Source organism: Helobdella robusta (assembly GCF_000326865.2).
Source record: "Helobdella robusta unplaced genomic scaffold HELROscaffold_33, whole genome shotgun sequence".
In the NCBI taxonomy this organism is placed as follows: Eukaryota; Metazoa; Annelida; class Clitellata; order Rhynchobdellida; family Glossiphoniidae; genus Helobdella; species Helobdella robusta.
Window position 1 is genome coordinate 320,178 of NW_008704623.1, and position 15,614 is coordinate 335,791.

Consider the following 15,614-nt stretch of genomic DNA (forward strand, 5'->3'; position numbering starts at 1 on the left):
AAAGCTTAGCGGTGCCTGCATCTCAAATTGCTTAATAAAAATAATCCTATCTACCTATTCAATTACCTTAACTAATCTATATTAAATTGTTAATGGTACGATAGTCGAAAGTCCCCCTTCATTCTTCCTCCTTGCACAGAGGTTCACCGACAGCCAGGGCACCGGATAGAAAACCATTGCCATGCGGATAGTAGACTATTGCCGTGCGGATAGTAAACCATTTGCCGTCCGGAAGCCGTGCGGGTAGTAGACTATGGCCGTGCCGCATGGTAAATCATTACCGTGCAGATAGTAAACCATTGCCGTTCGGATAGTAAACCATTGCCGGTACACCACTGGCCACCAAGGCTTACCTCTGACAACAGACTTTGAAATTCAGAGTCTATCGGCTATCGTACCCTCAACTTACCTATTAATTACAATTAAGCCCTAGCTTACCTAAAATTACAAAAAAAACTCAAGAGCCCAATTCATTTGCCAATCGGCACCCACCCCACCACCTACGTAATGCCTTGGGCTCCAACTTAGTAATAATATAAAACTTAAACCCTAAATTTAATAATGAGTGTGTGTTACAACGTAGCCTTAACTTACCTATTCATTACATTATGGCCCTAGCTTACCTAAAATTACAAAACTCAAGAGCCCAATTCATTGGCCTTTCGGCACCCACCCCACCACCTACGTAATGCCTTGGGCTCCTACCTAATAATAATAATGTAAAACTTAATAACTAACTTACCTCTCGATACACTTACAGCGTTTATTTAATTTAAATTACAAAATTGTTCCAAGAATTAAATTATTGCTTTTAACTACCTATGAAATTAAATTACTCTCAACCTTAGTAATAATAAATTAGAATTTGTAATGAAAATAAAATAACGCTCAAATACTAATATGTGTTTATGTATGTATTTGTGTGTGTGTAATACGCTGATGCGTGTAATGTAGGTGCGAAAAAAAATAGAAGAGATAAACTTACGCTGCCTACCTATTCAACTACATTAGTATTGGATGCTTCCTATCTATCCTACCTACAATTAAAATTATGCCTATCTAACCTACCTATATAGCTACTTAATGTAATTGTGTGTATGTGCGTGTGTGTGTGAGCATTCTTACTTAATGTTAAATTACAGAGAAAAACAGAGAAAAAAGAATAAAACATATCCCAGCCAGGCGTATCTTCTTTGCCACTGAATGAACGAACGTAGCCTGACATCTTCCACGATGAATTCCTTTGGAAGCTTCAACCTGAATAAAATGAATGAAATGGAAAAATCTTATTTATTTGACTAATTTAAATGAAAATAAAAAAACGAGCCGTGGTGAAACTCGCCGGAAAAGCCAGCCAACTGGCAAAAATAAGAAACGCAAAGAAACCGTAAAACGTACCCCAGCAGGGCGTGCATTCATTGCCGCCGAATGAACGAACGTAGCGTGACATCACAACCATTCTGATTGTCCACGATGAACTCCTCTGGAAGCTTCAACCTGGATAAATGAACCTGAAAAACCTTAATGAATGGAAAAATCTTATTTATTCAATTTAAATGAAAATAACCGCAAAGAAACTGACCGGTCGGCAAAGAAAAGAGAAAAGAAGAGCAAAGAAAGGTATCTATATATAACTCTATATAACTCTATATAACTCTATATAACTCTATATAACTCTATATAACTCTATATAACTCTATATAACTCTATATAACTCTATATAACTCTATATAACTCTATATAACTCTATATAACTCTATATAACTCTATATAACTCTATATAACTCTATATAACTCTATATAACTCTATATAACTCTATATAACTCTATATAACTCTATATAACTCTATATAACTCTATATAACTCTATATAACTCTATATAACTCTATATAACTCTATATAACTCTATATAACTCTATATAACTCTATATAACTCTATATAACTCTATATAACTCTATATAACTCTATATAACTCTATATAACTCTATATAACTCTATATAACTCTATATAACTCTATATAACTCTATATAACTCTATATAACTCTATATAACTCTATATAACTCTATATAACTCTATATAACTCTATATAACTCTATATAACCATGCATACCACCACATTTAATCAATGAAAATCCCACTAAAACCAGGAACCACCGCGTAACTGCTGAATGTATGATGTGAAACAAAACAAAAAAAAAACACAAAACAAAAATCACACCACCAAGTAGAGTAAAAGAATAGGAGTCCATAACCTACCTATGTAACTAAATTACCTTATGCCCTAGCCTACCTATATAATAAATTAATTTTTACCTCACCTACCTATGCTTCATTAACTTAACTCAAGACTCATGATGAAAGAGAAAAAGGAGTAAAACAGAACATAAAATACTACCACACAAACAAACATGATGTATGTATGCATGTATGAGCAACCGTTAAAGAACCCACCTAAAATTAAAAAAATACCACCTACTAACATTCAGACCACCTACAAACATGCAAACTCTATATAACTCTATATAACTCTATATAACTCTATATAATAAAATAAATAAAAAAATTTAAAAATAAAATAAACGAGATCAGACAGACTGCTTCAAGCGAGGCAGAATGCTGATCTGATTTTCATGTTGTCTCAGCTCCTCTATTTATACTCGTTTCAACCATACATTCTCATCATTTCAATCATTCGCATCAGTAAGAAACTTGTTTAATGTATATATTGCACTATTATACAGTCTTAACTACAATACTAACCGTACTAAATTGAAGTCATCGAACGAACGCCTTCGAAACTTTCTGGTTGGCTGGTTGAATCTGCTATATTGCTTTTCATATAAACATATAATCTAATATAATATAATTTAATTATTTGTATACATGGATTCCAGTCACTTTATATATATATAATAAAAATTCATTATAAAAGCAACAGTAATCAGTGCTATATATGTAAGCACGCAGTTCAAATTCAAAATTGTTTGAGACCACACCTTGCTTAACATCCGATTCCAAGCCGAGCCAAGCCAAGCTGAGCCAATATGCATAGATTTAAAAGCGCTTTTATGTTAATATTTTGCTTGCTATATTTATATATTTTATAAATTCATTATAAAAAACAACAGTAGCCATTACTATATATGTACGCACGCAGTACAAATTTTTCGGAGAGAATTCAAAATAGAGCGCTTTTATGTTAAATTTTTGTTCGTTATATTTATATATTTTATAAATTCATTATAAAAACAACAGTAATCATTTGAACTTTCAAATTTTTCGGGGAGAATTCAAAATAGTTTAAGACCACACCTTGCTTAACACCGATTCCAAGCCGAGCCAAGCCAAGCTGAGCCAATATGCATAAATTTATAAGCGCTTTTATATTAAAATTTTGCTCGCTTTTTAAACGAATATCCCAATATAACAAATTCTTCATCCTATTTTAATTTTCTTTGATGCTTTTTAATCAATCAGGTAACAAAAATCATTATCGATATCGCAATGAAATCAATTTGAAATTTTTTTTAATTATTGATAAAATTTTTAAATTGTTGATAAAAATAACTAGTATATATAGTGTAGTAAAACGTTTAAAATTTTCTAAGAGAATTAAAATTAATTTAAGACTACACCATAACACAATTGTACAATTTGAATGTGTAAATACTACATTATAAATGTATTATAACTATATATTTTTTATTTTGTCAATTTTTAAATATTGATAGCAGGTTACGTTATTATTTTTTTCCATTTGGCTTATTCATTTATTTCTTAATTACACAATTCTTGTTTATAATATAATGTAAGACAACAAGCAAGACGATTATAATTATTTTATTTTATTCATAATACTAAATTAACAGAGATTACAGGAATGAGATACACTTTCTTTTCCTTGCAACGACAATTTCTGTTAATGTCCGCGTATTTTTGTCCTTGTTCCACAAGAAATCTATTTCCATTAATAAACTCACAACAGTTAAACCACTTTGTAGCGTGTTTGAATAATATAGCTCAATTTTAGTGAAAACCTCACAAACTCCGACAGATCATGTCCCATCTAATTTTTCATTTTTATTTTCTGAAACTTGACACACTTAACTCTTATTTTTAATATCACAAAGCAAAATATCTTTCTTTTTCAAAAGAACTGACAATAAAATCACAAACAAAGTTTTTTATATGATTTTCTGTTTAAAACCTACCGTAGCCATTTCCTGGATGAAATATCGGTTATAACAGTAAATAAAAATTCGTTTCTAGGTTTAAAATATGCAACATTTCGCGTCTTTTGAACAATGAAATTGACTGTATTTAAAATTGGTTGTTTGATTTTTTTTCAGTCATAAATGTCACCATGGTTGTTTTATCAGCAAATTATTTATATCTTAAAAGATTAAAACCGGCGTTGGAGCTAGTGTGTTTCGCTTTTTTGGAAGATTAATCAAGTATGTAATTGAGATTATAATTTCTTCACGATCATTTTTTATTTTGTAAATTTTTAAATATTGATAGCAGGTTACGTTGTTATTTTTTTCCATTTGGCTTATTCATTTATTTCTTAATTACACAATTCTTGTTTATAATATAATGTAAATTGTGAAAAGTTTTTTTGATGGTTTAAAATGCAATCATATGTAAATAATCGCATACATGCAATAAATATTGATAAAGAAAGCTGTCTGATTTAGACGAAGTCTGCTTGCTCTCATAAAAATAAGGTTCAAAGTGTAAAATATAAGTATATACATAATTACATATATACAAGTATATTTACAAGTATATACATAATTACAAAAGTGAATATTTATAAAAGTGACAGCCCTTTTATAGGTTCATGTTGTTTCCCTGGAGGCTGACGGAAACCCCTGGCTTTGAAATGCTGGCTCTTTTCATCGCTTTTACTTTTCTATTCAGTTCATCCAGCCTGGTTAGTTTTCTTTTTCTTGACCCACCATCCGCTGGCCCACCTTCAATCTTCCATTTTGGTCGAATGATATATTCCGTGAGGGATGGTTCCGGTACTCTAGCTCTATCAGCCGGATTCATATCTTCCCGCAATAAACGTTGTTCGTCTTTCTTCTTCACGGTTAAGGCTCCGGTAAATCCGACGAGTTCACCGGAGGAATTTTTTTCTTCCTGCTCGTCAGTTTTTGAGGTGAGTTTTCGTTTTTTAGGACAGCGTTCTAAATCTCTCTGCTGTCGCTCTTCTCTTGTGAAATCTTTGAAAGAAGCATCTTGACAAAATAATCGTTTGGCCCACCTTATTATCAATTGCTGACATCTACCTTTGTTAATGGCGGTTTCCTTTGGGTGTTTGGAAAGATAGGCCACTGCTTTTCCGAGACCACTTGCCTTCAATGCCTCGCTACTTATTGGCGGATATTCAAGTAGCTGTTTCAGGAGTGCCTCCCTAATTTCCAGATGAGGCAAGCAAAGATTGGGCAAAGGTGCCAGCCAGATTGCTACAGAACTTAGAATTCCGGAATCTGATAGCGATTCTAAGATTTCCAGTTTACCGAGTTTCGCCTTGACGTATGGTAGTTGTCGCATAACTTGAATGGCCGGTTTGTTTTGGCTATTCAATTGCCTATCTTGCTCGGCAGCTGTATTCATCACCTTTATCATTTCTGCGATGGCATCGTCGTTGTGATTAATGAGGTCAACGTCATCTATTTTTCTTTTCCTCCTCCTTTCTTCCTTCTTCTTCGCCATCATCAGATCAAAATCATAAACAGTAGGCTCATTATCGGGAGCAGCTATGTTTGATGGTGGAGATGATGACGGTTCATCCATTATTGGACGATTTTTGTTCCTCTTAACTCTTCTCCGTCTCTTTGTTACCACATCCTCAGCTTCGTGTGTTTCTTCTTTGTCAGATGAACCGAAGATATCTTTAATCAAGTCATCTGGTTTTTCTTCTTTTCTATTGTGAACGGAGTCAGCACTTTTAACTTGCGGCTCGTCGTCTTCATCAGAGGATATCTCTTCACCGAAGATATCTCTAATCAATTCTTCATTTGTTTTAACTATTTCTTCACCGTAAAGAGACTCATCCTCTTTATTGATGTCGTAATTTTTATCATGTTTCCAACTTCCACATGCATTGTTCTTAATTTGTTCAGCCATGTCGACACTAAACTCGTTCTCTATCGTGATTTAGACTTGTACGCGTAGGGCACCTTACTGATAAGTTGTTCAACGCAGAATGATGTTTTACTGAATATCTTCGGTTATTTATAGTAGCCAACCATAGACCAATATTTTTATTGGTCAACAGAGAATTGTAAACAGAGACCCAACAACAAAGGAAAACTTAGCTTAAGTGTCAAAGTTGTAAAATGAATAAACTTTTCTCGAACGTGTCACCTCTCAATAACCAACCGATAATATTTTTATTATTAACAATCAACTAAACTTTAATTATAACTAACAATAACTTTAATTATAACTTCAATTATAACTAACAATAACTTTAATTATAACTTTCAATGATCAATCTAATTACTATGACATAGAAACTGATTAGATCACTTTGGATAACTTTCATTTAACTATCAATTAATTAATAAGGCGATTATACTTATTTCATTTCATTCATAAAACCAAATTTATTCTTTGCGTTAAAAATCATAAAACTTCATGAAAGTTGTAAAAGGAATATTGAAGCAATAAAATCATTTTACAACTAATCATCAAAGAGATTCACTTTCATCTGATCATCAGCTAAATCTTTCTCTCGATTCACTTAATATTTGCACGGTGAAGTTTATTCACTTAGTCGGGACGTGGACTCAAATTTGTCCGTTGCAAACAGTGTTACAATATTTTTCTTGGTGAACATGGAAGAACACAACAACCAACAATTAACAAGACTGCTCAACAAATAACAATTGATGAATTTTTAGAAATGTTTAATTGTTTTCAAAGATAAACAAACACTCAATAGGAAAATGAAAATTGAGTGTTATAGACGGATCGAAAAATTGATAGTTTCAGGTTGTCAGTTGACTGTCAATAACATCTGTCACCAACGGTCTCGGTCAGAAAATTTGTGACATTTTGTGGCAAGATTTTGACGGGTTACGCAATTTTTATTGTTAGTTCTGGTATTTTTAAAATTAGTTCTGTGTTACGAGCGTGAAAGATGATATCGTTTTTTAGTTGCAATATCCGAAGCATTTTTTTGTTTTCAAAAATTGAAATAAAACACACACTAATTACTATCATATAGAAACTAGTTAGATCACTTTGGATCACTTTCATCTTATCATCAATTAATTAATAAGACGATTATAATTATTTTATTTTATTCATAATACTAAATTAACAGAGATTACAGGAATGAGATACACTTTCTTTTCCTTGCAACGACAATTTCTGTTAATGTCCGCGTATTTTTGTCCTTGTTTCACAAGAAATCTATTTCCATTAATAAACTCACAACAGTTAAACCACTTTGTAGCGTGTTTGAATAGTATAGCTCAATTTTAGTGAAAACCTCACAAACTCCGACAGATCATGTCCCATCTAATTTTTCATTTTTATTTTCTGAAACTTGACACACTTAACTCTTATTTTTAATATCACAAAGCAAAATATCTTTCTTTTTCAAAAGAACTGACAATAAAATCACAAACAAAGTTTTTTATATGATTTTCTGTTTAAAACCTACCGTAGCCATTTCCTGGATGAAATATCGGTTATAACAGTAAATAAAAATTCGTTTCTAGGTTTAAAATATGCAACATTTCGCGTCTTTTGAACAATGAAATTGACTGTATTTAAAATTGGTTGTTTGATTTTTTTTCAGTCATAAATGTCACCATGGTTGTTTTATCAGCAAATTATTTAGATCTTAAAAGATTAAAACCGGCGTTGGAGCTAGTGTGTTTCGCTTTTTTGGAAGATTAATCAAGTATGTAATTGAGATTATAATTTCTTCACGATCATTTTTTATTTTGTAAATTTTTAAATATTGATAGCAGGTTACGTTGTTATTTTTTTCCATTTGGCTTATTCATTTATTTCTTAATTACACAATTCTTGTTTATAATATAATGTAAATTGTGAAAAGTTTTTTTGTTGGTTTAAATGCAATTACATGTAAATAATATAAATCGCATACTGTAATCTCTGTTAATAATTCAATTTAAACTTTTTTCACTTATTGAATGTTTTATTTTAATATACGCGTGAAATTAATTTATTTTATTATTTAGAGGTGAGCTTGGGAACGAGAATCGCGAGAGTCCCATGGAGAACCCTATATAACCCTATATAACTCTATAAAACTTTATATAACTATATATAACTCAATGGGAATCTTGAAAGAATGGCAGCGAAATCGCGTGAATGAATTTAAAATAATAGGGAATAGAAATTTTCGGGATGGGAATTCGGGAGAGAACCATAAATGTTACAAAATGCAGTATGAAATTTTGAATTGCTACGATGGAAAATCTGCATGTAACAGCATCTCATCCTCTCTTTCAATCATCATTGTAGAAATTTTTTCACAGTGTCTATCAATCAATCAATTAGTTTATAAAGCGCTATTTTCGCGATGTTCAATAGCGTTCCCCAATGAATTTGGCAAACAGATGGGTCTTGAGATCCGCTCTGAACTTCGTAAGTGATGGAGAAGTAGTCAAAGAAGAAGAAAGAAAGTTCCAGAGAAAAGGGCCAGAAAAAGCAAATGTAAGGGACATGTCAAAAAACAAGTAGTAAAACTGTAAAACATTTTTTCTGAAAATTTTTGTTTCTTCAAATCAACAGAAGTTTCCAGAAGTTTGCACCAAAAATTGGTGACACAGAGGATGATGGTACAGACTTTTCTACAGTTTATTGGCATACATTGACTTTGAACACCAACCATGTACTCCTCATCTGTGCGTTCTCTACGAATTCGATATGGCAATATAATCTCGTTAAATTAAATAAAATTTTGGAAATTAATGAAAAAATTGAAAAATGGTGAAATTTGAATGAAACTGAAAATGACAAAAAGAATGGTGTTAATTATTTTATAATCAAAATTTAAAAATTATTAAATATTTGTAGGCATGGTTAATTGTTCACTGTTTAAGTCTTCATTTTAGATTGTCTTGTTAGCTTGTTAAAATATAAACCCCGAATTTTACTATGCTTGTTGTTCTGTTCAATTATTAAAACTCAACTGCCGAAGTTATGGCGTGATCGAACTTTCCATAGGCAAGAATCTTCTAGCAGCAATTTTCAATAACATCTTTCCATAATTTCGAAAATAAAAACTGATCTCGTTTAGACTGAAGGTAGACAAAAAAAATGTGTATTCACATTATAGAATCAACTTTTTACGCGCTGGCTGGAAAACTAGTTGAAACGTAGCACTCTCCTTTTTGGAGAGGCCCCCTTTTGTGAAGAACCCGCGGCTTGCCCTGCTACCTGCCATCAATCCAGCTCTATTCACACGTTCTTCTAAACTTTATTTATCGTAACTATCAACCATAAAACAATATTTGTATAGAATCGATTTAAATAAAAATATTAATTAATATCTTTTAAATTTTTATAGATTGTCATAAAAAGTTTCAACACCATTAAAAATCATAAAGTCGAGTTAAATTCAATAATTAAGCTGAACTTTCACTAACGCAGATAGACAATAGAAGCCAGTGTTAATTTAATTCCACAACTTCATTTATACATTCAATCAATTCAATAATTAAACCGCGCTTGGACTAATACGGACAGACAATAGAAGCCTAAATTATCAATAATTCAATTCCTTAACTTCATTTATATTTTAATTAATATTAATTATACTACTTTACGATCAAATATTTAATTAATTTTCAATTAACTTTAGGAAACGTGATAAAGATTTTTATAAAGTGACTTTACAAATGGCAATCGTCAAAGACGTTTGCTATATAGCCGTTTATATTACTACTATATTGAATATATTGAAGGTATGAATGAAGTAGTGGACTTGAATTAACTTAACTATATTGACACGGTTTGACAATTTAAAGTTGACTGAAATTATACTATGTAGTAGGCTTTCGTAAAATAAAATTATTGTATAAAATCGTTAGTAAATTATTTAGCAAAGTTTCTGGTTAAGTGAGTGTCAGTATATATAAATGAAGCCAGAAAATTTTTTACGTTAACTTCCACTCATTTATCTTCAAAAATCTTGCCTTTGAACATTAAATTGGAAAAATTTCATCATTACCTTCAATTTGTTAGTCCTTGAAATATTTCATATCTTAATTTTCAAAATCATGCAACGAATAATTAGCAAAAGCAAAGGTAGTGGCGACAATAGCGGCATAAAAAGTAGCTACTGTAGCAGCGACAGCAACGATAACGAGATCATTAACGGCGACGATAACCACACCAGCATGCATTCTTTGGCAGTACCTTCAAAACCCATTCACAACATTGCCAACCAGAAAGCTGACATCAACACAAACGCCAGACTTATTTATGGACCAATGGGCAAATTCATGCAGCATAACTTTTCCAATTTCGACACAAATTTTCTTCCTGTACATCCGCTCGGGATACTCATGATGGAACAATATGTCCATGAAGCCAAATTAAATCTCTATAAGAGTTTGACGGATCATGAATTTAAGAATCTTGAGTTCACTATGCATGGAAATTTCTACCGGCAAATGTTTAACCGCGGTTATTTTAACTACCAAGATTATATTAACCGGGATTCTATTTTTCGGAGACCTGTCATTCAACCAAACTTCTTCCATCAAAACATTCAAAGCGATTATGCGATGTCGAAAAATTGCAAAACCTCAAATGGCTTTGAAACGTCAAAGAAAGTCACTGCAGATAATACTCGGCCTCTACCTGACGAAGCATACCAAACATCGATCAACCCAAAAGTTTCACGTAGCAACCACCAAAGTCAACAAACGTACCAGAACGCTTTCGCTTCAGCTTCCATCCAATCAACGGCCACATCAACTTCTACTACCACATCAACTTTTACAACCGCATCAACTTCTACAACCGCATCAACTTTTACAACCGCATCAAATTCTACAACCGCATCAACTTCTACAACCGCATCAACTTCTACAACTGCATCAGTTTCTACAACCACATCAGCTTCTACTACCACATCAGCTTCTACTACCACATCAACTTCTACTACCTCATCAACTTCTACCACTCTGCCAGCAGTGCAGATGCCTTTTGTTGATAAAAAATCTAGAAGCACCAGCCCACCAAAACCAAAATCTTGTTTTAAAAAGAAAACCATTCTGCCCAACGAAAAAACGCAAATACTAGAAGATTATTACCAGAGCCATCTAACATTTCCGTATCCTGATCAAGAAACGAGAGAACTCCTGGCCAGTCAGTGTGGGATCTCTCACAATCAAGTCTTAAAATGGTTCAGTAACAGGAGGAACAAGGACAGAAATACGAGGAATTTGACGGAGATTTTGAGGAAAAAATGGGCGAAAAAAAAATAACCTTACCAATCCTTAAAATTGTATAATTCACTTTGTATAATTTAATCGGTATAATTCACATTTATGTTAATATGAATACTCTCTATACATATTTACTTTATTTTGAAAAGGAAGAGGAGAAATTGAATTGTCAACCTGGTCAAAATTTATCAAAAAAAGATTTATGAATTTTACGAAAGTTAAGGAATGTGTTATTTAACCTGAATGTGATTGTTGATTGGGTGGTGTTAATTTTACTTAGGATAACTTATATTTATTCACTTTGGATGTGTTATATTTTGCTACTTCATTTTGAATGTATTTCATTTTGAAATTACTTGAAATAATTTGATGGAGTGACGTTTATTTTACTTTGTATAAATTACTTTGTATAATTCACCTTGTATAATTTAATTTGCATAATTCACTTTGTATATTTTATTCTGTATAAATCCCATTTATGTTATTATGAATACTCTCTATTACTTTACCTATTTACTTTATTTTGAAAATTTTACATTTCGTTGATGCTTGATATAATGACCTATGACCTTTGGTCTAAGCTCACTTACCTTATCATTATGTTATGTTTTGCCATGTTACTACTTGTTAGTCTGCAACAGTTTGTAGGTCAGTTTTTGCTATTTACAATCTTTTTCCCGTTAATAAACTTAATAAAAAAAATGAAATGTAGTTATATTCTATCATTGAAAATTTAATTAACATTCTGCCTGGTGCAATAATCTGGGACAAAATATTCGGGTTCATTATGCGTTTCAAATGCCTACAAAACTGAGCCAAATTTTTAAAAATATTCATTATAGCAAATTAACTTGGAGAAAGAAATAATAAAATAACGAGAAACATCAGACCCTGCAACGCCGATTTAAATATTTGCAACTCATTCACACCGACTCAATGAGTTATTGTGTTGATGCATAAAAATGACAATGAGAGTATTTGCTCTTCAAGGTTAATTTAAGCAGTCTCCTGATTCAACGAAGCTTTCTTTCTTCTTTTCTTCATTTTTTTTGTTAATATGTTAATGTTGTTTGTGTTGTTCTTATTCATTTCACTCATTTCTTAACAATAGCATATTCATTCATTCATTCATTCATTCATTCATTCATTCATTCATTCATTCATTCATTCATTCATTCATTCATTCATTCATTCATTCATTCATTCATTCATTCATTCATTCATTCATTCATTCATTCATTCATTCATTCATTCATTCATTCATTCATTCATTCATTCATTCATTCATTCATTCATTCATTCATTCATTCATTCATTCATTCATTCATTCATTCATTCATTCATTCATTCATTCATTCATTCATTCATATTTTTGCCTTAGTGCGATCTAACTCCATATAAAAAGAAATAAAAGAGAACCTTATTTAGAAATAGTTTACAATCTTAAAAGGTTTATAAATCGAACTGATTAATTCAGGGGCGGGCAAACTTTTGCTGTGAGGGCCGCATTAAGAACTATTTTACTTTTGAAGGACCGCATGTGTACTTGTACATATATTGTTGACGAAAATAACTCCTATATAAATGCCTCTTACTTACCCCATTTCTGTAAACGCCCTTGCTTATATATCAACCAAATCATTCAAATCGTTTTAAAAACTAACAGTTTTTTTTACAATTTTCCAATTGACTTTTTGAAATACCGAATTTATTTAAAACTTTGAATTCAAAGTTTTTTAATTAAAATTACACCAAACTTATTTCACAGCGATGTCTGGTTTGAAAAAATCGTCATGCTACTGTTATTTCATTAGTTATTATTTCGTCATTTCTTTAGGAGAAGAAATAAATGTTCACAAATTCACTTTGGCAAACAGCCGAAGAATCAAAAGCTGCCTGTTTGTTTCAGTGAAGAAATGTCCATTTCGAGAAAGACACCAGCCAGGAGTTCAAACGAGTGCATCGTCAAATGTCTTGTAAATTATTTTCACTGATTATTTGACAAGAAATAAAAATTTAATTATTAAGAAAAAGAAATAAAATGTTAATGATTGCGAAATTAAAAGACGAGTTATATTATTGTACATTGTTACACAACATTTTTAAAAAATTTTATTTACTTAAAATCTTTATAAGGTAAAATAAATTGAAATTATAAACTAATTTTACATTTATCCTCCCGCCTTGGTAATTGTACTGCTTGATTTGTAATGGTTTAGGTAGGTCCGGGTGGGCAAACTTTTTGGGAGATTTTAGGAAAATTTGAAACATTTTGGGAGGGCCGCATTGAGAACAATTTTACTTTTAAAGGGCCGCAATATGTACTTAAATGGAAATTTTTTCGACCGGGGGAGAATTTTTTTAACATTTGTAGTTTCTTTTTCAGGTTATAATGTCTGCTTGACCGACGACCTAGTTTGCCCATCCTTGGTTTAGGTGCCTGGCTGTCATGTTGAAGTGACCGTATTCGAGTGGAAAGAGACCCAAAAGTGTGTTGTACATGGGCTGGGAGCTTGTTGGCGATACTATCAAGAAAAGATACACTGTAAAAAAGATTGGAAATAAATTAAAATAAATAAATAAAGATTAATAAATAAAAATGGATTTACAAGAAATGACGGATAATAACCTGCGCAGAATCAACTACATAAAATCCAGTAGATCCTGTTTATGTATCCCAAAAATTAACCAGATCCGCTACAATATTTCCAACAACTAGTTGGTGATGGTGACTGCCGAGGTTTCGTTAGCCATGGTAGATTATTTTTTTATTCTTTACCGTGCAAATCTCACGTATCTGGATTTGCTTTTATGTCATTCTAATTCTTTACTAATAGTTAAACTTTACTAATAATTGAAATTTCGCGCCATATACACACATAGCTATTTTATCTTTTGAGGTTCGGACAGAGAGTATTCGAACCAGGCCATCGCGTAATAACAATGTGAGACATGGCAGCGCTCCTACAGACTGAGCTAACACGTTGAACAGTTGTATTACTTTGTATAATTGAAGAATTAGATGTACAGAATTAAAAGATTAGTCTTCCAAATAATTTTGGTTATTAAAATAAGTTATTAAAAATAGTTTTTTTTATTATTTATTTAAATTGAAATAAAAAACAACAAATTCGGAATATCTAACCAATGTAGATTGCCCCAGTACTTTAGATTACGTGATAGAGAATCACAGATGTTACAAAATGCAGTTTCAACATTTGGACTGGTACAATGGGAGATCCGCTTGCAACAACCTCACATCATCATCATCATCTTCATCATCATCACCACCATCATCTTCCCATCCTATAACTTTCGATGACGATGACGAGTTGAACATTTCCGTGGCATATGTTCGGCACACCGAGAAGGTTTTTTGTTTATGTGTGTGCACGTGTGTATATATATGTGTGTATACGTGTATGTGTTTGTGTATATGTGAGTGTGTGTGAATGTTTGTGTGAGTGGATGTGCGTGTGCCTTCATGTTTCGCTTTATACCGGAATTTGATATTCATAAGCAAAATTTTGTATTCCATATGATAATATTATGTAGATATACATATATTATAATAACATGATAATAATGTATAAACAGATAATTAAATATAATTAGACATAAATAAAATTAATTTTGCAATCTCGAGGTCATCATCATTGTCCAGGATCAGTCTACCCCAACCAATACACGTACTTCATAGGTGGGATTCGAACCTACGTCAACGGATCAAGAGATATTTTCTACTGGTCACCTTACCCTGGTTTGAATTTAAATTTTCAGAAAAAAAACTATTCTTCTTTAATTTGTATGGTTAAAATTAACACTGTTTATTTAGTATATTAAAGAAGACACATTTAAAAATTTTATCACTTAAACAATTTTTAATTAAATAAATAATTTTCGACAATTGTCTGCCAGGGGTTTTCAGACCCTTGGAATCAAACGCGTGGGTGCCTGGCGAACGAAAGTCTGCTGTGGACGAAAGGGACTTTTGTGTGCTTGGACAGTTAAGCGCTCGTAAGAAGTTTCGCGGACTGGACAATGTGCCGTGTTCGGCTGCTCAGTGCCTGCTTTGTGAATTTGATATGATCAACTGATCGTAATGCTAAAATCGTTTAAGGATTTTTTTTAGTGCCAGAAAAAGTTGACGTTTTATTCCA

General features: G+C 31.9%; 3 protein-coding genes across 3 annotated transcripts; 2 read left to right on the forward strand and 1 right to left on the reverse strand.

The window, feature by feature from the left end:
- Positions 1 to 4,837: 4,837 nt before the first annotated feature.
- On the reverse strand, positions 4,838 to 5,725 carry HELRODRAFT_82651 (hypothetical protein; the record flags this gene model as incomplete). Its single annotated transcript, XM_009022699.1, has 1 exon — positions 4,838 to 5,725. The coding sequence occupies one exon, from the start codon at positions 5,723 to 5,725 to the stop codon at positions 4,838 to 4,840; it is 888 nt and encodes a 295-aa protein (XP_009020947.1).
- Positions 5,726 to 11,265: 5,540 nt separating this feature from the next.
- On the forward strand, positions 11,266 to 11,427 carry HELRODRAFT_138328 (hypothetical protein; the record flags this gene model as incomplete). The annotated part of the gene is made up of 1 exon (XM_009022700.1): positions 11,266 to 11,427. A coding segment is annotated over one exon (162 nt), but the record flags the coding sequence as incomplete, so codon positions are not given.
- Positions 11,428 to 14,406: 2,979 nt separating this feature from the next.
- On the forward strand, positions 14,407 to 15,551 carry HELRODRAFT_175257 (hypothetical protein; the record flags this gene model as incomplete). The annotated part of the gene is made up of 3 exons (XM_009022701.1): positions 14,407 to 14,437; positions 15,119 to 15,214; positions 15,373 to 15,551. 3 exons carry the CDS (start codon positions 14,407 to 14,409, stop codon positions 15,549 to 15,551), a joined length of 306 nt encoding a protein of 101 aa, XP_009020949.1.
- Between the last annotated feature and the right edge of the window lie 63 nt (positions 15,552 to 15,614).